The sequence below is a fragment of the Pan troglodytes genome, chromosome 20, assembly GCF_028858775.2.
Source record: "Pan troglodytes isolate AG18354 chromosome 20, NHGRI_mPanTro3-v2.0_pri, whole genome shotgun sequence".
Classification (NCBI taxonomy): domain Eukaryota; kingdom Metazoa; phylum Chordata; class Mammalia; order Primates; family Hominidae; genus Pan; species Pan troglodytes.
In genome coordinates this window covers 40527103-40549301 of record NC_072418.2, presented here as the reverse complement: position 1 = coordinate 40549301, position 22199 = coordinate 40527103, and the positions used below count along the sequence as shown (strand labels likewise).

General features: G+C 42.9%; 2 protein-coding genes across 20 annotated transcripts in view; one reads left to right on the top strand and one right to left on the bottom strand.

Moving 5' to 3' along the window:
* Nucleotides 1–1266: 1266 nt before the first annotated feature.
* ZNF570 (zinc finger protein 570) lies at nt 1267–17588 on the bottom strand. 6 transcript variants are annotated; one of them, XM_016935812.4, is made up of 5 exons: nt 17058–17285; nt 16228–16441; nt 10597–10723; nt 10170–10265; nt 1267–2729 (listed from the first exon to the last, which is right to left on the bottom strand). In XM_016935812.4, exons 2-5 carry the CDS (start codon nt 16330–16332, stop codon nt 1375–1377), a joined length of 1683 nt encoding a protein of 560 aa, XP_016791301.1. In that variant the 5' UTR covers nt 16333–16441; nt 17058–17285; the 3' UTR covers nt 1267–1374. The 6 variants fall into 6 exon arrangements, with proteins under 6 accessions (XP_016791301.1, XP_063657684.1, XP_001165763.2 ...); XM_063801614.1 differs by having other exon boundaries at nt 10111–10265; nt 16228–16311; XM_001165763.7 differs by having other exon boundaries at nt 16228–16311.
* ZNF569 (zinc finger protein 569) overlaps nt 17548–22199 on the top strand; it is a 60242-nt gene continuing 55590 nt past the window's right edge. For 2 of the 14 annotated variants that reach the window (XM_063801608.1, XM_063801605.1), the window contains exons 1-4: nt 18957–19104; nt 19336–19542; nt 19822–19887; nt 21160–21320. The gene's annotated coding sequence lies outside the window, so the exon portion shown is untranslated. Of the gene's footprint in view, nt 17635–18915; nt 19543–19821; nt 19888–21159; nt 21321–22199 lie in introns of those variants that run through there. The other 12 variants (XM_063801609.1, XM_009435479.3, XM_063801606.1 and 9 more) reach the window with 11 other exon arrangements.

The following is a 22199-nucleotide window of genomic DNA, read 5'->3' as shown; positions in this document are numbered from 1 at the left end:
TTGTCCAATAAGGAATCTTGTTTTGTGAGGAGTCGATGAGTTAATATATGTAGAGTATGTAAGACAGTGCCTGATGTGTAGTGGGCACCCAATACATGTTAGCTATTATCATTTATTGAATATCTGCTATATTTGACAGACTATATGAAGTATTTTACATGCAAATTTCTCATTTAATATGCATCAATCTACAACAGACACTATTTCACTTAATACTTACATTTCTACAGTACAGTATCCTATATTATTCCTATTTTAAGATTTAAAGAAAACCCTGAGGTTTAGATAAGCAAATTGCTCAAAGTCACACAATGCCATAGTAGTGTTGGAGCTATGATTTTCCAGAATCTAAGCTCTTAGTCCTGGGAAGTGCCTAGTGCCCAAAGAAGAAGACTGGAATAAAATAAGGCTGAATGGTGTGTAAGAACCAAATAACAAAAGCCTTGCAGACAATTTTAAAGGCTGTGAATATTAGTCTAAGAACAATAACAAGCAAAAAAAAAAAAAAAGTTTTAACTGGAGATAGTAACATGTGTTTTCTTTTCTCTTCTTTTCTTTTTATTTTGAGACGGAGTTGCACTCTTGTTGCCCAGGTTGGAGTGCAATGGCGCCATCTCGGCTCACTGCAACCTCTGCCTCCCGGGTTCAAGCGATGCTCCTGCCTCAGCCTCCAGAGTAGCTGGGATTACAAGCATGCACCACCACGCCCGGCTAATTTTGTATTTTTAGTAGAGATGGAGTTTCGCCATGTTAGTCTGGCTGGTCTCAAACTCCTGACCTTGGGTGATCTGCCTGCCTTGGCCTCCCAAAGCGCTGCGATTACAGGCATGAGCCATCACACCCAGCCCATATGTGTTTTCTTATTCTTTAAAAAGAACACTTTGAGGCTGGGCGTGGTGGCTCATGCCTGTAATCCCAGCACTTTGGGAGGCCGAGACAGACAGATCACTTGAGATCAGGAGTTCAAGACCAGCCTGGCCAACATGGCAAAACCCCATCTCTACTAAAAAATACAAAAATTAGCCAGGCATGGTGGTGCATGTCTATAGTCCCAGCTACTCGGGAGGCTGAGGCATGAGAATTGCTTGAACCCTGGAGGCGGAGGCTGGGAGTCAGAGGTTGCAGTGAGCTGAGATCGTCCCACTGCACTCCAGCCTGGGCAACACAGCAAGACATTGTCTCAAAAAGAAAAAAAAAGAAAAAAAAGATCCGTTTGAGTGCATTGTGGGAAATGGATTTAAAGGTAGCAAAAATAAATACAGGAAGACCTGTTTGAAAGCTATATTAGTAATCAGAGTGAGATGAATCAGACCAAGGTGACAACATTAAAGATAAAAAACAGTATAAATTCTAGAAACATTTAGGACTCAGGATCTATAGGACTTGGTGATTGACTGGGTTGGGTGGTGACAGTGACTCCCCAATGTGAATTCTCTGGTGATGAGCAAGGTGTGCATGCTGCCTGAAGGTTTTTTTGCATTCCTTACATTCGTAGGGTCTCTCTCCAGTATGAATTCTCTGATGTTGGGCAAGGGATCCACAGTAACTAAAAGCCTTTCCACAAACAGTACATTCATAAGGTTTCTCTCCAGTATGAACTCGCTGATGTTGAGTAAGGGACGAGTCATTGCTAAAAGCCTTCCCACATTCAATACATTCATAGGGTTTCTCTCCAGTATGAACTCTTTGATGCTGAGCAAGGTAGGCAATCTGGCTGAATGCTTTCCTACATTCCTGACACTTATAAGGTTTTTCTCCAGTATGAATTCTCTGATGTTGAGCAAGGTGTGAATTCTGGCTAAAGGCCTTCCCACATTCCTTACATTCATAGGGTCTCTCTCCAGTATGTATTCTCTGATGTACAGTAAGGTATGCACGAAGGCTAAATGCTTTCCCACAGACATTACATTCATAGGGTTTCTCTCCTGTATGAACTCTCTGGTGTTGAGCAATGGATGATCTGTTGCTAAATGCTTTCCCACATTCGATACATTCATAGGGTTTCTCTCCCGTGTGAACTCTCTGATGTTGAGCAAGGTAGGCAAACTGGCTGAAGGCTTTTCGACATACCTTACATTCGTAAGGTTTTTCTCCAGTATGAACTCGCAGATGTTGAACTAGGTGTGCATTCTGACTGAAGGCTTTCCTACATTCCTTACATTCATAGGGTTTTTCTCCAGTATGAATCCTCTGATGTTGAACAAGATTTGATCTCTGGCTGAAGGCTTTTCCGCACTCTATACATTTATAGGGTTTCTCTCCAGTATGAATTCTTTGATGAAGAGTAAGGGATGAACTCTGGCTGAAGACTTTTTCACAGTCATTACATTTCAAAAGTTTCTTCTCTGCACAGACACTCTTGGGCTTAATAGCCATTAAATTTTTTTTAAAGCTTCTCTTTTGTGTGTCATGTTTATGCACTTTCTCCTCTTTGGGGATTATCTTTTGTGTACAAAGCAGTGGGTTCTGATGAAAACTTCCCCAAGATTTATATTCTTGTTCTCTCTCATCAAAAAGGGGTTCTTCATGAGTGATTATCTCTTCCTTGAAACACGCCTTCTGATTCCCTGGTTGCCTTTCAAAATAGCCCTCACATTTCCACTCTTCTCTCAAACTGGAGTATTCAAGGTTATAGCTTGTAAGTGTTTCTATTATCTTCTGGGATTGATGTTCTTCATAAAAGTCCTGCTTTGGGGTTAATTCTTCAGTCTCACATATAGGCTCCCAGCCTGAAAAGTAATAATAAGAAAAAATGTCTCCTCTATTGAGTATCAGAAAGTACATTTAATAAAGTACATCTGTAAAGTAAAATATGTGAATTAAATAGCAAAACCCACAGGAACATTGGCTTTTGCAGTTCTGAAGTGTACAAGAAGAGAAACTGAAAATAGGTCATACAGAAACCTAAGAAGGAATGATTAGAATTATAAAAGAAAAATCAGTAAATCTCCGGGCAGGAAGAAATTAGAGATGTGGTCAGAGTTGGTTACAATTTTATGCCTGTATTCATAAAATAGACACTGAAACAGTCTCCATTATTTTAGCTGCTTCATTCAAGAACATTCACTGAACAAATATTTGCCTTTTGCCAGATACTGTTCTGATGCTTTTAATATCACAAAACAAAGATCTTTACCTTCAGGGATGTTATTTTCTTAGAAGAGACAGAAAATAAGTGATAAATAAGTAAATTTCATTTTATGTTAGAAGATACTAAGTGCTTCAGAGAAAGAAAATCAGGGTAGGGGATGTCAGGGATACTGATGAAATTAGAGCTAGGAATCATTAACAAGTTAACATTTAAGCAAAGATTTGAAGAAAGTGAAAAAGTCAGTCAGTCATTCAAGTCTCTGGGGAAAAAGCATTCAGGGAAGAGGCAGCAGCTGGTTCAAAGGCCCAAAACTAGAAGCATGTTTACTATGTCTGGGGAATATTAAGAAGGCCAGTGTGGCTATAGAGAGAGTAGTAGGATATAAAGTCAGGAGGTAAAAGGTAATGAGATTATTTAAGCTTCACCGGCCTTCTAAAGAATTTGGCTTCTACTCTGAGAGGGGCGGTGTATTAGAACATTTTCACGTTGCTGTAAAGACACTACCCGAGACTGGGTAGTTTAATTGACTCACAGTTCTGCATGGCTGAGAAGGCCTCGGGAAACTTACAATCATGGCAGAAGATGAAGGGGAAGCACGCACCTTCTTTACAAGGTGGCAGGAGAGACAGAGAGAGGGAGAAAGGGGGGGAGGGGGAGAGAGAGAGAGAGAGAGAGAGAGAGAGAGAGAGAGAGAAAGCAGGGGAAACTGCCACATTTAAACCATCAGGTCTCATGAGAACTTCCTCACTATCATGAGAACAGCATGAGGTAAACTGCCCCCAAGATCCAATCACTTCCCACCAGGTCCCTCCCTCAACACATGGGGATTACAATTCAAGATGAGATTTGGATGGGGATCCAGAGCCAAACCATAACAGATGGTAATACAGCTCCATCCAAATCTCGTGTTGAAATGTAATCCCCAATGTTGGAGGTGGGGCCTGGTGGGAGGTGACTGGATCATGGGGGTGGAGTCCTCATGAATGGTTTAGTACCATCCTGTTGGTAGTGTCATGATAGCGAATTCTCATGAGATCTGGTCCTTTAAAAGTGTGTGGCACCTCCCCCATCTCTCATGCACTCCTGGCTTTTGCCAAGTGATGTGCCTGCTCTCTGTTCACCTTCTGCCATAATTGGAAGCTTCCTGAGACCTCCTCGGAGGAAGATGCCGCTATGCTTCCTGTACAGCCTGCAGAACTGACAGCCAGTTAAACCTCTTTTCGTAGAAATTACCCAGTCTCAGGTATTATATTTCATTATAGCAGTGCAATGGCCTAACACAGATGGAGACCCATTGAAGTGGTTTGAGTAGAGGAGTAATAGCTGGTTGCTATTCCATGAAATCACCACAAAATGTGGTATATATGTACAATAGATTATTCAGCCTTAAACGAGGAGGAAATTCTGACATATGCTATAATACAGATATAACTTGAGGACATTACAGTAAGTGAGATAAGCCAGTCACAAAAGGACAAATACTGTATGATTCCACTTATATGAGGTACCTAAAGTAGTCTGGCAATACAGCAGACTAGTTATAATGACAAATCTTCCTGGTACAAAAAAGCTTACAATTTTGTAGAAATAGAAAAACTTTCTTTTAGCTGCATTACCAAGCTGGCCAGAAATTAAGGTAAACTCTCAGAGGTCAAACAGACTGTAGAAGGCACTTTCAAGTAAGTAAGGTGAAACTGAAGCTGGGAGCATCAATTTATCCCTGGTGAGTTTGGTCTTAGGCACATGTAACTGGAGTTTTAAGAAAAATAAACACAGAGAATGGGAAAGTGACAATATGTGAAGAGATAATAGCTGATAATTACCCAGAGTCCATTAATGGTCAGATAAAAAAAATCACAATAAATCCCAACTACAGCAGCTGAAATTTACATCTAGATACATCACATTGAAAATACAGAATAACCAGGGCAAGAAGAAGAAAGTTCTTAAAAGTTGCAAGGAAGAATATATTAATGAAAACTGACTTCTCAAAAGCAAGAACAGAAGCCAGAAAAGCATGGAATGGTATCTTTAAAGCACTCATAAAAATAATCTGTCACCGGGCACAATGGCTCACGCCTGTAATCCCAGCACTTTGGGAGGCTGAGGCGGGCAGATCACGAGCTCAGGAGTTTGAGACCAGCCTGGCCAACATAGTGAAACCCCCATCTCTACTAAAAATACAAAAAATTAGCCAGGCGTGGTGGCACGCCCTGTAATCCCAGCTACTCGGGAGGCTGAGGCAGGAGAATTGCTTGAATGTGGGTTGGGGAGGTTGCGGTGAGCCGAGATTGCACCACTGCACTCCAGCCCGGGTGACAGTGCAAGACTCCATCTCAAAAAAAAAAAAAAATCTGTCAATCTATGACTGACAGAGAAAGCTTCTTCTATGCATGACAGTAAAACTATCATATAAATGAACAAAACAATAACAACAATAAAAGTTGATATGAATAGTATATAAATATTTATAAAGAAGTTACTTCAGGAAAAAGTTCTGGGACAGAATGGTGAACAGGGAAAATGACAAACATGGATAATTTTTTTGTTTTGTTTTTTTTTTTTGAGACAGAGCCTTGCTCTGTCACCTAGGCGGTAGTGCAGTGGCACGTTCTCAGCTCACTGTACCTTGAACTCCTGGGCTCAGGCGACCCTCCCACCTCAGCCTCCCAAGTAAATGGAACTACAGGCACACACCCCATACCCAGCTAATTTTCGCATTTTGTAGAGACGGGGTTTCACCATGTTGCCCAGGCTGGTCTCAAACTCCTAGACTCAAGTGATGCACCTGCCTTGGCCTCCCAAAGTGCTGGGATTACAGCCATAAGCCAACACCTAGCCAAAAGTGGATAAATCTCAACAACACTAAATATAATATGGTCTAAATTAAATAAATATAATAATGGTCTATTATACAACTTCATAAAGCAAAATAATAATTTAAGAAAAACAAGGAATAACTGAAATGAGGGTAAGTGAAGTTAAGACAGTCTAAGGTTCTTGGTGTTTTGTTTTGTTTTGTTTTGTTTTTTGAGATGGAGTTTTGCTCTTGTTGCCCAGGCTGGAGTGCAGTGGCACGATCTTGGTTCACTGCAACCTCCACCTCCTGGGTTCAAGCGATTCTCCTGCCTCAGCCTCCCAACTAGCTGGGACTGCAGGTGCATGCCACCACGCCTAGCTAATTTTTGTATTTTTAGTAGAGACGGGGTTTCACCATGTTAGCCAGGCTGGTCTCGATTTCTTGACCTCGTGATCCACCCGCCTCGGCCTCCCAAAGTGCTGGGATTACAGGCGTGAGCCACCGTGCCTGGCTACGTTCTTGTATTTTTAGTGGTCAAATATAAAGATTAGAATTAATTTTAGGTTTTGTTAAGGTGACTATAAATGTTAGATTTTCTAAGGTAACCAGTACAGAATAGAAATAGATTGTAAAACATTCAAATTAGGAGATGGAGAAAAACCAAGAAATAAGAAAAATTTGAAAAGGCACAATTTATAAAAGAAAGTGAGATAGTGGAAAATAAATCCAAATCTATTAATAGTACCAAAAAATTTAACTGACCACCATCATTTGGTTAAAAGATAAAGGTTATCAGACTGGATTTTAAAAAATGTTTATCCAAATACTGCTTATAAGAGAAACACCTAGCAAGCCGGAGAATAAAGGAGTAGGGAAAAACTACATCAAGTAAATATTAACAAAAGGCAAATATAGCTGTAACAATATTAAGTGAATTCTTTTTGCTTAATCAGATAGTCACTAGAATTAAAGAGAGTAACAATAATATAAGAATTCACTAGAAAAATAAAACATTCTAAAAACATATGACCAAATGAAATACCTTCAAAATATAAAAAAAAAACTGCTCTTACAATTACAAGAAAAAAATTTATGTATTTACCACCAGAGTAGAAGTTTCTTTAACATGTCTCTCAGTAATTGATGGCTCAAAGACATTTTTTTTAAATTCATAAGGACACAGAAGATTTGACCAGCACAGTCAATGAGCTTAACCTAATGAGCAAATATCAAACACTGTATTCAACAACCAGAAAATACATATTATTTTCAAGGACACAAAGAATATTTACCAAAACTAGCCCTAAGAAATAAAGCAAGTCTCAAAATACTTTCAATAAATGTATATTGAAGAGATCCCATTCTCTAACCGTCATACAATTAAACAAGTACCAAACAAAAGCCTTCAATTTCAAACTTCTAAATAATTCACGGATCAAGAAATCATTGAGAACCAGAAAAATAATGGACAACTTCATCTAATAAGTTTGAAAACTTACATCAAAACTAAAAATATTTAGAAAAAAATACCCTAATTGCCTCTAGGAGAAATAGAAAACCTAGAATTTTAGAACATATCAAATTGAATGATTAGTTTAAATTCTTTTAACAATAAAAATTCCAAGCCAAAATGAACAAAGTTCTACCAAACATTCAAAAAACAAATAATTTTTATTTTACACAAATGTTTCTAAAGAAGAAAAAGAGAATTTACGAGACTAATCAACCTTGATTCCTAAATCTGACAAGAAAGGAAAACTGAAGATCAAATTCACTAATAAATACAAATGCAAAACACCCAAACAAAATATTGGCAAACAGCAACTAGCAAAAAGTGGAAAAGATATAAAGATGGGTTTAACTTGGGAATGCAATGTTGGTTCAACATTTGAAAATGTATGTAATTTACCACGTTAAGATGTGAAAAACTAAAACCTATTAAGAGGTAAAATCACCCACAGATGGAGAAAAACATTTGTTAAAACTCAAAAGCTTTCCACAATGAAACTCTAGCAAACAGGAATGAAAGGGTATGTACCAAAAACTTTTAAGCATCAAAATTATTAAAAAACAAAATGCTAAAGTATTCTTATTAAGACCGGAAGTGGACAAGAATGCCTGTTATCACTACTTCGATTCATATTATACTGGAGATACAACAAAGGCAACAGAAAAAGAAATTAAGGTATAAGAATTGAAAATGAAGAAACTACCATTATTCACAAATATGTCTACTCATACATAAAATCCAAACATATCTAAAAATATTATTAACAGGAGAGATTGGCAAGGTTGCTGGATATAAGGCCAATGCATACAAAGATAATTTCTATATATGAGCAACAAACAGAAAATATAGATAACATTTAACACAGCAACAAAACTAATATGTTTAATGTTTACAATTAATCTAACAGAAAATGTGCAAAGCCTTTTTTGGAGAAAATTATAAAACACTGAAAAAAGTGAAAAAACCTAAATAAATGGAGAGCTATACCATGTTAATGAATTTTTAAAATTTCCAGAATTGATTACAGAATAAAATTTGAATCAAAAGTTAAAATTTGAATCAAAAGTTAACAGCATTTTGTTGTTTTCTGATAGAAATTTACAAGTTGACCCTAAACTTTATATTGATGTCCGAAGGGCAAACAAGAAATTCTAAAGAACTTAAACAAGCTGTAGAGATTTTCCCTAGCAGATAATTATCCTTCTAATAAACTATTTTTATTAAGACAGTGTGGTACTGGTATAAGGAAATAGAGATCAATGAAATTGAATAAAGCTTAAAGTCAAACCCATATATAGACTAAAACTTGGTATATTAAGAGGTAACATTCAGAAAAACAGGCAGAGGGAGCATTTATTCAAAAAATATCTGGGACCTTTGGTTTTCCATAAGATACAGAAATTAAATTCTTATTTAAAATAATCCTCAAAAATAAGTTCCAATTGGATTATGGACCTACATATAAAAGGACAATCTTTAAAAGACTATTTTCAGATATCTATATGAACTCAGAACATAGAAAGGTTTCTTAAAGTATCAAAAACATAAGCTAGAGGCTGGGTGCAGTGGCTTACGTCCGTAATCCCAGCACTTTGGAAGGCTGAGGCTGGCGGATCACCTGAGATCAGGAGTTGGAGACCAGCCTGGCCAACATGGTGAAACCTCGTCTCTACTAAAAATACAAAAAAATTAGCCAGGCTTGGTGGTGGGTGCCTGTAGTTCCAGTTACTGGGGAGGCTGAGGCAGGAGAATCACTTGAACCCAGGAGGCAGAGGTTGCAGTGAGCCGAGATCATGCCACTGTACTCCAGCCTGGGCAACAGAGCGAGACTCTGTCTCAAAAAAAAAAAAAAAGTTACAAATACACATACACACACACACACACACACACACACACACACACACACACACACGACAACCTCCCCCACAATGAGCACCTTAGGAAAAATCACACATGCAACCTGTTTTTCCTCTTCTCTCGCACCACAACAATAAACACAGAAGGCTTCTGTGACTGAATGCGGGGATTTCTCTCCACCAACAAGCAAGCAATGAACTCTGCAGTGGGTGTCCTCTACCTCAGCTCTATTTTGATACTGTCTACCTGGAGATAGCATCAGATCCCTCAGGTTGAGGACTCAGTCCCCAAGGCTGCCTACACTTCTGATGCTCTGTAGAGCTCAAAAATGTATAAGAGGCCAGGCGCAGTGGTTCATGCCTGTAATGCCAGCACTTTGGAAGGCTGAGGCAGGCAGATCACGTGAGGTCAGGAGTTTGAGACCAGCCTAACATGGAGAAACCCTGTCTCTACTAAAAATACAAAAATTAGCTGGGCGTGGTGGCATGTGCCTGTAATTCCAGCTCCTGGGAAGGCTGAATCAGGAGAATTGCTTGAACCCGGGAGGCGGAGCTTGCAGTGAGCCGAGACTGCACCACTGCACTCCAGCCTGGGTGACAGAGCGAGACTCTGTCACAAAAAAAAAAAAATAATAAATAAAGTTTATAAGACTACTACAAGATTTTTTAAAGACTGAGAGGCTTATGAAACTGAGAGGGGATGGGACTTATTAGAAAGGAGATAGGAAAGTAAGAGAAGGGAAATAATTAAAAATAACAAATGTGGGAGAACATCCTAAATGGCCCCAAATCTTTATGAAAACCTAGAACATTTGAGAAGAATTTGGAAGCCTGAAGAGTGAAGAGGTGATACCTTTGAGTCAAGCTGAGCTGTCACGTGCAAAGATTTTTGCCAATTTCCTCTTCACTAACCTGAGCACAAGCCTTTTGTCAGCTCTCTCTTCACCATCCAGGGTGCTTTTCCTTGTTCCAACAATAATATCACACTTGGTTTGGAAAAGCAAAGTCCTGCAAATACGAAAAAAGAAAGTAGAATTTTGTCATGCTGTGGATATTCCAGAACTCACATTCAATCCTTAGCTCATCAGGGAAAAGGGAGTTTACAGTAAGCAAAAAGAGAAATGTGTAAAGGACATGTATTAGAAGGATAAGGAAGATGAAGCTTCAGGCATAGGCCAAGAATATGTTCACTGCCAAATCCACAAACACTAAGCCATTTGTTTGGCATAGGCAGCAGACATTCAGCCAAATTTTGCAGATATTATCCAAAAATTCACAATAGTGGTAGCAAAGAGCCCCTTTTGAGCAGAAGCTCAGTTTTGCAAGAAGATATCCTTACCCAGTGATACCAAGATCCTGTAGTTCTCTAGCATCACATTACTGTACAGATGTCTTTGAGAAGAATCCAGACAATCCCATTCCTCTTGGGAGAAGTCTACAGCCACATCTCTGAAGGTCACCAACTCCTGAAATGAAATAAATGGAAGAACCTTATCTCTTACCATATTCACCTCATTTCCTCTGCCCTAGGCACACTGGGCTCTCTCTGATATTACATCCTCAAATATGTAACCATGTTATCATATTTGTACTCAGGGCCTTTGTATATCTCAGATTATTCCAGTATAAAATAGCATTGCTTCCACCCCAATTCCCTATTTCCTAACCCTCCTTTATTTTTCTCCACTGCACTTAATTATTTTATTCATTGCCTGTTCTTCACCCTCCTCAACTAAAATTTAAGCTCCATGAGGGCAGAGTATGTTTTGGCTTTGGTCACTGCTTTATCCCCAGGTACAGAATAGAACCTGGCACATGTGAAGTATTCAAATTCTGACTCAGTTGAATTAATCAATGAGTGGTTTGAAGAAAATTTCAAGAAGCTAGAAAGGGATCAAAAACAATACCAGAAAGTATTCACTGTATCTCTGAAAACTGTGCTAGACCAAGCAGAGCAGAGCATCAATTCCATTAAAATTCAAATACTTTAATCCAGAGTTCCCAAAATTTCGTGTAAAGAAACGGGTGTTCTACTCATAATATTGCTTCTGCCTACAGGGGTTAGAGAAAGTTCTTAAAAACTTGATACTGAGCTGGGCTCACGCCTGTAATCCCAGCACTTTGGGAGGCCAAGGCGGGTGGATCACCTGAGTTTAGGAGTTTGAGACCAGCCTGGCCAACATGGTGAAACACTGTCTCTACTAAAAATACAAAAATTAGCCAGGTGTGGTGGCACATGCCTGTAGTCCCAGCTACTCCAGAGGCTGAGGCAGGAGAATCGCTTGAACCCAGGAGGCGGAGGTTGCAGTGAGCCAAGATTGTGCCACTGCATTCCAGCCTGGGCGGCAGGGCGAGACTCCATCTCAAAAAAAAAAAACAAAAACAAAACAAAACAAAAAAAACTTAATGCTGCTGTGATGCCACTGGATTCCAGGTTTCTATAATGTGACCACTTGCTGATGAAACAAACGTACATTATATGTGTATGTATTAATTTAATTTTTTACAAAATTAAAAGATGTGAACCTGTCAATGCAACCTTTTGCATTGGACACAATTTTGTTCCAGTTAAAGAAACTGTCTCTAGGCTGGGTGAGATGGCTCACACCTGTAATCCCAGCACTTGGGAGGCCGAGGCAGGTGGATCACTTGAGGTCAGGAGTTCCAGAACAGCCTGGCCAACATGGTAAAACGCTGTCTCTACTAAAAATACAAAAATTAGCTGGGCATAGTGGTGCGCACCTATAATCCCCGGTACTCGGGAGGCTGAGGCAGGAGAATCGCTTGAATCCGGGAGGCAGAGGTTGCGGTGAGCTGAGATTGGGCCACTGCACTCCAGCCTGGGCAACACAGCAAGACTTTGTTTCAAAAACAAAACAAAACAAAAGAAACTATCTCTACAGAAGCAAAATTCTTCAAGTTCAATGCTCAGTCACCTTTTTTCTTACTTAATTATAGGAAGTAGGTAAATCTCTCCCTCTCTGCTCCTGCTAACAATGCTTCCTAAAATGTTTTCCTTAGCTTATATAAATACATATAATAAATGTATAAATATTTATATATGACATACATATTTTCCACTGATTCTTGATAGTCAACAAAAATAATTTCTATGTCAACATAGGAGCTTAAATTCTGATCTTAAAATATTTGACCCCTAACAAATACTTGGTTTCAAAATCCATTCACAATTATCATTAAACCAGTCTGAAGCAAAACTACAGTTCCCACTTTTTCCTGTTTTCTTTCTGCCCTTAAAGAAACATGGCTTCCAGCTGAGAGAACGACTTCCCCTGATGCCCTGTCACTGATGAATGTTTTATTCCCCACATTCCTTGTACCACAGCACCTGAAGGTGAGGCAGGTCACCTCTTTGCTCTTATTTCCAAACCATTTCCTCCTCCCTAAAAGACATCTAGTTTTAAACCTCATGAAATTAGGATATGTCAATCACAATCCCTCCTTGTGATATATATCTACTAATTTCTGATAGACACCAGTTCTCTGTCAGTCCTTAAATTCTTCAGCACCTGACTCACTGTTACTCTCTTCAATGCCATTCCTATCATTCTTTGGTCACTTCGATATCCACATAAATAATACTCCCCACAACCTCGCCTCTTAGTTCTCTGACCCCTCTCTCCTGGAATAGTCTCATCCTCTACGCTTCTACAGTCATTCATTCCCATGGTCATAACCCAGACCTTGTCAGTACCAGTCAGTACCAAACCCTTCATAACCTCAATTATCCCACTCTGACTTCTACCTCCTATACCTCAACTGTTGCCCTATGATACCCCAAACTGGATAGTTACTTGACTCCACCAGAAATCAAATTCTGGAGAAGTACAATTCACTGATCTTACCACTTTTTGCCACTTTTTCACTGTTCCTCATCCCCGAGTACCCTCACTTCCCAGCACAACCACCTGTTATAATCACCCCCTGCATATGCCCCTGTCTTCTCTGCCCCTCTCTCACTTAACTGTACTCACTTGGTTAAACCACAGCCATTTTTCTGCTTACTCTGTGCCTGTATCCTGCATAGCTGAACTCTGCTAGAGAAAATCATACCAACCATGCTAAGCAGTCTCACTTTAAATTCATGATCACTTAACCTCAAGTGGGCGGAAATGCTGCATGATACATTTCCCTAGTCCATTCATCCCTTCACTCTGCTAAATGACCATTTGATACTGTCCCCTCTCGCCTCACACCTTCAAGATCTCCTTCCCCATGCTCACTCTCAGCTGATAATCTTACTTTTTCTCTGAGAAAACAAAACCCATTGAAACATAATTCCCACAAACTCCCACCACATCTACACATCCACCTGCACCTGTGCTTGTACACCCTAACATGCCCTTATTCCTGTAACTGAACAACCCACTTCCCTAGAAAAGGCCAAACACTTAGCTCCTCTCACCTACTTAAGCACATTGTTCCAGCAATTCCTTTTTCTCTATTCATCTTCAAATTTCCCTTTCTACTGAATCTTTAACATCAGCCTGCCAACATATATCCATCTTTCTGAAACTTTGTCAGTTATGACTTTCTCCTTCAGTTACCACCCATTTCTTTCCTTCTTTTTTTTTTTTTTTTTTTTTTTGAGACAAAGTTTCACTCTTGTTGCCCAGGCTGGAGTGCCATGGCACCATCTCAGCTCACCGCAACCTCCACCTCCCAGGTTCAAGCGATTCTCCTGCCTCAGCCTCCTGAGTAGCTGGGATTACAGGCATGCGCAACTACGCCCGGTTAATTTTTTGTGTTTTTAGTAGAGACGGGGTTTCTGCATGTTGGTCTGACTGGTCTCGAACTCCCGACCTCAGGTGATCCGCCCACCTCGGTCTCCAAAGTGCTGGGATTACAGGCGTGAGTCACCGTGCCCAGGTCTCTCCTTCTCTTATAGCTAAACTTTTTGAAAGAGTTGTCTATGCTTTCTATTATTTCCACCCACCCCCGCCTATAAATAATGACATCATACAACTTATGTATTAACAAGATCACTTTGGCTGCTCCATTGAGAACAGACTAAAAAGAACAAGAGTGGAGGTAGAGAGAGAAGTTAGGAGAGTACCACAGTAACACAGGTGAGAGATGATGGTTCAGAACATAATGGAAGCAGTGGTGATAGTAAAAAGTACTCTGGGCCAGGTGCGATGGCTCACGCCTGTAATCCCAGCCTTTGGTAGGCCGAGGCAGGCGGATCACAAGGTCAAGAGATAGAGACCATCCTGGCCAACATAGTGAAACCCTGTCACTACTAAAAATACAAAAATTAGCTGGGCATGGTGGCACGTGCCTGTACTCAGGAGGCTGAGTCAAGAGAATCGCTTGAAGCAGGGAGAGGCATAGGTTGCAGAGAGTTGAGATTGTGCCACTGCACTCCAGCCTGGGTGACAGAGTGAGACTCCATCTCAAAAAAAAAAAAAAAAAAAAAATAGTAGTCTGATTTTGGATGTATTTTGAAGTCTCTAATTTCCTGATAGAAGATGTTTAGCTTAAGCAATGGAGCCAGGGAAGTACGTTAAGAGTTTCCTAGTTGAGTTCCCTAATTCTATCCTTGTCCCATTCAGTTTACTCTCAGTAGCAACCAGAGTGATGCTACCAAAATGAAAATCAGTTCATGTCACTCATGTTCCAAAACCGCCAATGGCTCATTTCACTCCATTTGTAAGATGTTTGCATTTGACATATCTCTTATTCAACCAAATGAAGATGTAGGCAGTCAGGTATACAAGTCTAGAGTTCAAGAGAGAGGTCTGGGCTGTACACAATTTGGTAGTTGTTGGCATATACATGGTATTTGAGGCTATGAGACAGGATGAGATCACCAGGGTAGTAAATGTAGAGAACAGGATGAGGGACTAAGACCTGCGACACCCAGTGGTAATGGGTGCTTACTAAAAATTAGAATGAATGAACGTTGTTTGGTTAGAGACTAGAGTGAGGAAGTTGGTCTGTATCCGTATCTGAGGGAACAGTATCCCAGGCAGAGAGAATAGCAAGTGCAAGGCCATGCATTAAGAATGCATGGGTGCAGTGGCCGGGTGCGGTGGCTCAAGCCTGTAATCCCAGCACTTTGGGAGGCCAAGGCGGGCGGATCACGAGGTCAGGAGATCAAGACCATCCTGGCTAACATGGTGAAATCCCATCTCTACTAAAAATACAAAAAATTAGCCAGGCGTGGTGGTGGGCGCCTGTAGTCCCAGCTACTTGGGAGGCTGAGGCAGGAGAATGGTGTGAACCTGGGAGGCGGAGCTTGCAGTGAGCCTAGATCGTGCCACTGTACTCCAGCCTGGAGACAGAGCAAGACTCCGTCTCAACAACAACAACAACAACAAAAATGTACTCACTGGCCAGGCATGGTAGCTCACGCCTGTAATCCCAGCACTTTGGGAGGCCGAGGCAGGTGGATCACCTGAGGTCTGGAGTTTCAGACCATCCTGGCCAACATGGTGAAACCCCGTCTCTACTAAAAATACAAAAATTAGCTGGGCGTGATGGCGCACACCTATCGTCCCAGCTACTCAGGAGGCTGAGGCAGGAGAATCGTTTGAACCCAGGAGGTGGACGTTGCCGTGAGCCATATTGCGCCACTGCACTCCAGCCTGGCAACAGAGTGAGACTCTGTCTCAAAAAAAAAAAAAAAAAAAAAAAAAGAATAAATAAGAATGTACTCACCACATTACAAGGAAGCTAGTGTTGCTGGAACTGAGTGACTGAGTTAAAGACAGGATGAGAAAAATTAGATGAAGTCAGAGGGACAGTCAGGGACCAGATTATGCAGGGCCCTGCAGGTCAAGACAAGGACTTACGCGTTTATCTTGAATAAGATGGGAATCCAATGAAGACTGTTGATAAGGGACATGACTGGTTACCCAGAAACGTTTCAGCAGAAGGAAAATTAGTACCTGCTTGTTTTGAAAAGCAGACAGGTATTCAGGAAATCGAGAAAACACCAACACACCTGGTACATGGCTTTAAGAAGCCCAACAGCCATTCTTTCTTCCTCCTGGCTCTTCTCTTGGGAAATAGCAGTGGCCTCAGATGACTGAGATGGGGAAAAGAACATGAGAAACTAGACTTTTCTTGCAGCATCCAGAATCACCAGTCTAGACTTTTTAGGATTCTCTTTCCTCCTCTTGCAACCTTCCCTCCAATAGAGAGAGCATAATGGAGACCTAGGAATTTGTTTGCATACAATTTAACTGATGCCTAAATCATTTCCCAATTCCTTAGGTTAACAACAGATGTTCTAGGCTTTACAAATACAGACTCAGAGGAATGTAAGTTTTCACATAAAGACACAGAACTAACAAATAAGAGCACCAAGATCAAATAAAAGAGGACCTGACCCCACAATCCTCCTCTCCAATAAATCAGTGATTCTGAAACTTGGTGGCACATTGATATGACTTGGGCTGGCTTTAAAAGCCTCTCCGTGGCACACAGTCTCTCACTCAATCCCCCACATAATCAGAGTCTGAAAAACTACAGTGCCAACCACCGTCTTACCCAAGCCACAGTCAGAGGCCATGGGTATGGACTGCCTCACACGGGCACCCTTTCCCATACCGGCAAGGCTCAGACACCAGGGTATCTATCACAAGCGACAATCTCACAACCCAGTCACAAAGAGGCCGCGGGTATCGGCCCAACAAGGTGCAGCGAACAGTCGCCCGCTCCCGCCTCAACTCACAGCCTCACATTCCACGGTGCCATTGACTTCCTCGCACCCAGTCACACAGGACGTGGACAGGCACACGGGGTGACAGCCTCGCACTGAACGGTACCAACCTCCACTCGCACCGGAGTCACACAGATGGCCTGGGACGAGCTTCCGGAGACCCACACGCCACTCCTCAGCCCACTCCCGACCTGCAGAACAGAACTGGTGGAAGATCCCCTTCCTGCCCCGAAGGCTTGGGGAATCTGCACTCGGGTCTCACCGCTACCCTTAGTTGGATGGAACCCAGCCCCTACGGGCCCGGAAAGAAGCGCCTCAGCTGCCTCCGCCCCCGGAGGACACAAAGGGGCCGCCGGCCCAACTCCCGCGGGGTCCGCTGGGAAACGTAGTCCGGAGTAGAAAAGGTCGCGGCGTCGCAGTGTCTGGCAGCAGCGGTGCAGCTCCGCGCAGGGTTTGTAACACGGCCTCCTCCCCACCAGGTCCTCCCACACTGGCCTCTCCCCGGCCTTCCAGAGAGCCCGAAAGTCCGGATTCCCTGCAGCTCCGAGCCTGGCCCGGTCATAGGGACGGGGCCCAGCGTCACACTACACGGGCTGGTGTGGAAGTGCGCAGGCACAAGCGCTCCGCGCGCCTCCCTTAGCAACCAGGGCGGGGAGTTGAGAACCGCAGGTTGGCCGCAGGGAAAAGGTTTGTGCGTGGGAACGCGCTAGTGGCGCGTCTACTCAAAATGGGTGGGAGGCGAATTCCTAGAATTGTGCTGGATACCCGAGAAAAGTTGGGAGGGGAGCGGGGTGGGGGGGGATGCAGGGTGGTAAACTGCGCAAGCGCACTACACTCCTGGCAGTCTCCCACCCGCTACCGTCAGCCTGGCACGGTGGCTCACGCCTGTAATCCCAGCACTTTGGAAGGCCAAGGTGGGCAGATCACGAGGTCAGGAGTTCGAGACCAGCCTGACCAACATGGTGAAACCCCGTCTCTACTAAAAATACAAAAAAATTAGCCGGGCGTGGTGGCACGCGCCTTAAGTCCCAGCTACTCAGGAGGCTGAGGCAGAAAAATTGCCTGAACCTGGGAGGCGAAAGGAGGCGGAGGTTGCAGTGAGCCGAGATCGCGCCACTGCACTCCAGCCTGAGCGACAGAGCAAGACTCCGTCTTAAAAAACAAACAAACAAAAACCTCGTGACCTCAAATGATCCGTCCGCTTTGCCCACCCAAAGTGCTGGGATCACAGGCGTGAGCCACCGCGTCCGGCCTATTATCTCCTTATTAAAGGTATTAAGACCGGCCCCGTGCGGCTCATGCCTGTAATCCCAGCACTTTTTGAGGCCCAGGCGGGAGGATCGCTTGAGCTCAGGAGTTCGAGAGCAGCCTGGGCAACATAGCGAGACCTCATCTCTACTAACAAACAAACAAAAATCAGCCGGGCGGGGTGTCCCTTGATTGTGGTCCCAGTTACTCGGAAGGCCGAGGCAGAGAATCGCTTGAGCCCGGGAGTTCGAGGCTGCAGTGAGCCAACATCGCGCCGCTGCACTCTCCAGCATGGGCAACAAAGTGAGGCTCTGCCTCAAAAAAAAACAAAAACAAAAACAAAAACAAAAAAAAACAAAATGAAAGGCATAGAGAAGTTAAGTACCTAGTCTGAGATGACACAGCTAGTAAGGCCAAGTCTGTTTAGAAGTTAGGCGGTCTGGCCACACTACTTTTCGCTCACGATCCCGGGTCATGAAATCCAATAACACTGTCACACTCACAATCGAGAAGTCCAGAAAGAACAAATACATGCACATTGTCTCTGACAAAACTGCAAGGTCAGAATCAAACAGCCACGAGAATATAAAACGCGACCATGGTCACACAAAAGGTCGCATATTCGCATGACCTCAGATGTCACTGGACAGGGTCTCTCGCCCTGGAAACCCCACTCCAAATTCCATGGCCGAAGTTTCACACATACAGTCACACTACGTCACTCCTCCCTCTTTTAGCCGCTGTCAGGACCTTAAGGCTCCAGCTGACCCGGCCTTCACTGGCCCTGGAGCTCTCACCACCTTCACCCCGCTGTATTCTAGCCTCAGGTAGAGACCCAAAAAGACGGAACTAAACAGACTGAGCCGGGCTTCCTTCACGGACCTTGCGAACCTGCAGCTCCAGCCGACTGTAAGAAGGAAGTGCCTTTTTGCAGGTGGGGTCGGGGGAAGTAGGGCCGCGAAGGCCTCTGGGAAATGTAGTTCGGCGCAGGAAGCAGCGGAACGATTCGATTCTTCTCAGCACCAAGTTGCGCTCCCAATCTCTCAGAGCTGGGCTCGCGGGAGGCCGCTCGTGCAAAACCTAGGCTGAGCTCCCCTGCGCGGAGCTGTGAGCCCTGGAACACCGTGGTCTGCTTCTCAGGACGCGCAAACAGTGAAGCCAGTCCCGCCCGGGTGAGCCGCGGGGGCCTCTGGGAAGCGTCGCCCCTGGTGTAACGGACCGAGACTTGTGGCGCTCTCAGCCACCGACAGCGCCGGCCTCAGTGCCGCCTCTGTCCCAGCCCGCGCCGGCTGTGCCACTTTGGCAGCGTTAAGTGTGGAATCGGGGCCTGTGTCCGCGGGCTCGGTGGTGAGTCCTCGGGAAACCGCTAGCTCTGAGCGCCGGACTCTTTGTGCTGGGTGGGAGTGGGGACCCGCGGACCTGGTGCCCCAATCTTTGGAGGAGGACGCCGGGCGGGGCGATGCCTGTGCTTGTGGTTCCCTGAGGCAGTGGGAGTGGCGTGTGAAGGACTGTGAGAGTCTGGCGTGAAGTGACTGTCATTTGCCAGACATTTGTCTGGCTGAGTGTGGCCCCGGGATCGTGTCCGTAAGCGGATTTCGTGGAGGCGCTTTCCCTTTTATCTTTCAGTATGAACCTGCGTGCAAACGTGCATGACAGTGGGATCTTGAATGAATGAAAAACTGTGGATACAAGGTAGGGTGTGCTTGTGGGTGTAGATGTGTGAGACTTGGCGTTTGTGCCAGCGCTGCATGTGTTTAGCTTTGGTCATTGGAAATACGTTGTTTTTTTGTTTTTGTTTTGTTTTTGAGATGGAGTTTCGCTCTCGTTGCCCAGGCTGCTGGAGGGCAATGGCGCGATCTTGGCTCACCGCAACCTCCGCCTCCCGGGAAGAAGCGATTCTCCTCCCTCAGCCTCCCGAGTAGCTGGGATTACAGGCGCCCACCACCACGCCTGGCTAATTTTGTATTTTTAGTAGAGACGGGGTTTCTCCATGTGGGTCAGGCTGGTCTCGAAGAACTGACCTCAGGTGATCCACCCGCCTCGGCCTCCCAAAGTGCTGAGATTACAGTCGTAAGCCACCGCGCCCGGCCGGAAATATGTTTTTATATGAAACATCGATATCCCCAACACTTTAATATTTATTTATTTTTAATTTTATTTTCGTGTATTAGCTACGTTGTTTTGTGTACTTACTAAACTCATTCTCCTCCTTCCCTACTCCACCCCATTTGGGGAGTGGAGTGGGGTGGAGAAAAATACAGAAAAGCTCGAAGAACAAAAATCATTCATAGTTCTACAGGCCATGCAACTACTGTCAAAATTTACTTTCCATCTTTTCACCCCCGCCTTTGTGAATACATACGTATACATTCATATGTTCTATATGTGTGCATAATGGCTTCAAAATTGCAGTCACACTATACATACAGCTCTGTAACCAACCTTTCTTATTTAACAATATATGATTAGTATCTTTCCATTTAAACAATCACAAATTATGCCATCATTTTAAAGTATTTCATGGTATACGTTTACCCCTGTTGATGGGTGATTTAGTTCTCTGTAGCTTCTTGAAATTATAAACTGTGTTTATCAGCAACTATTTGGCACGTGTTTAAATACACTTTTCTAAATTTTTTTGGAGGGGGAGCAGACTCCTAAAAGTAGAATTGATAGGTTAAAATGTATGCTTTTATTAAAGGTTCCCAGAACCTATCCAATTATTCTGTAAAGTTCCAATAATCTGCAGTATTATTGGCATAGTATAAGACTGCTTATATCCTCATACACTGTTGATAACAATGGATATTCTAAATAGTAGTAATCTTTGTTAACCTCATGGATATAAATTAATTTGCTCTAAAGCAATTGTTTCATTACTTATTGAAGTCAAGCATTTAAAAAAATCTTTTGTAAATTATATGTTTTCTAAAGTAGTGTTCTGTTTTCAAATTTCTTTTCCAGAGTTCTTCATATATTAAGGATTCATTCATTCATAGACTCATTTATTGAAGGCTGTCTGTGTAACAGGCACAATCCTAGGTGCTTAGGATATAGCAGTGAACAAGAGACAAACCCCCTACTATCATGGTACTTACATTTTTGTGGGCTGGATAATAAACAAGGTAAGTAAATTAAGTATGAAGTATTTTAAATGGTGAAGAATACTAAGAAAAAATGTGAAGTGAGAGGATATTTAGAACTAGAGATAGGAGTCTGAGTTTTAGATGGGCTCGCCAGGGAAGGCATCCTGAAAAGGTAGTAATAAAGATATGAAGGAAGTAAAGGAGCTATTTATGCGTAAGTGAGAAAAGTTATTCCAGGCAGAGGGAACAGCAGTTGTAAAGGCTCTGAAGTGGCAACATGCCTGTTAATGAAGAGGCTAAAATAGAATAATTGAAGGGGAGAGTAGTGGGAGAGAAGAGAAGAAAGGTAAGTGGATGGGAGGAGGGCAGATCAAATTGGGCTTTATGGCCTGTAGTATTAATTTTGGCTTTTCCTCTGAGTGAGATGGGAAGCTGCTGGAGGGTTTTTGAGCATGGAAGTGATACTATCTGCTTACAATTTAAGAAGACAGCTTTGGCTGCTCTGATGAGAATGGCCTATGGGAGGACGAATGAGGAAAGAGCAGGGAGGTCAAGGGAAGAAGCACAGAGACCAATTAGGAAGCTACAATTGTGTTGCTTAATGATGGGGATACATTCTGAAAAATGCATGGTTAGACAATTTTGTCCTTGTATGAACATCATGGAGTATACTTACACAACCTAGATGGTATAGCCTCCTGCAAACCTAGACTATATGGCACAGCCTATTGTTCCCAGGCTACAAACCTGTACAGCATGTTACTGTACTGACTACCATAGGCAACTGTAACACAGTGGTAAGACTTTGTGTATCTAAACATATCTAAACACAGAAAAGATACAGTGAAAATGCAGTATAAAAAGATTAAAAATGGGCCAGGCGCAGTGGAATCCCAGCAGTTTGGGAGGCCAAGGTGG

Coding starts and splice junctions, on each gene's coding strand:
- ZNF570 (XM_016935812.4), bottom strand. CDS start 16,332: ATGTTCTTTTCCCCATCTCAGTCATCTGAGGCCACTGCTATTTCCCAA. Junction 10,724..16,227: donor TTCTTAAAGCCATGTACCAG/GTGTGTTGGTGT, acceptor ATTTCATTTCAG/GAGTTGGTGACCTTCAGAGA. Junction 10,266..10,596: donor CAGGATCTTGGTATCACTGG/GTAAGGATATCT, acceptor TCGTATTTGCAG/GACTTTGCTTTTCCAAACCA.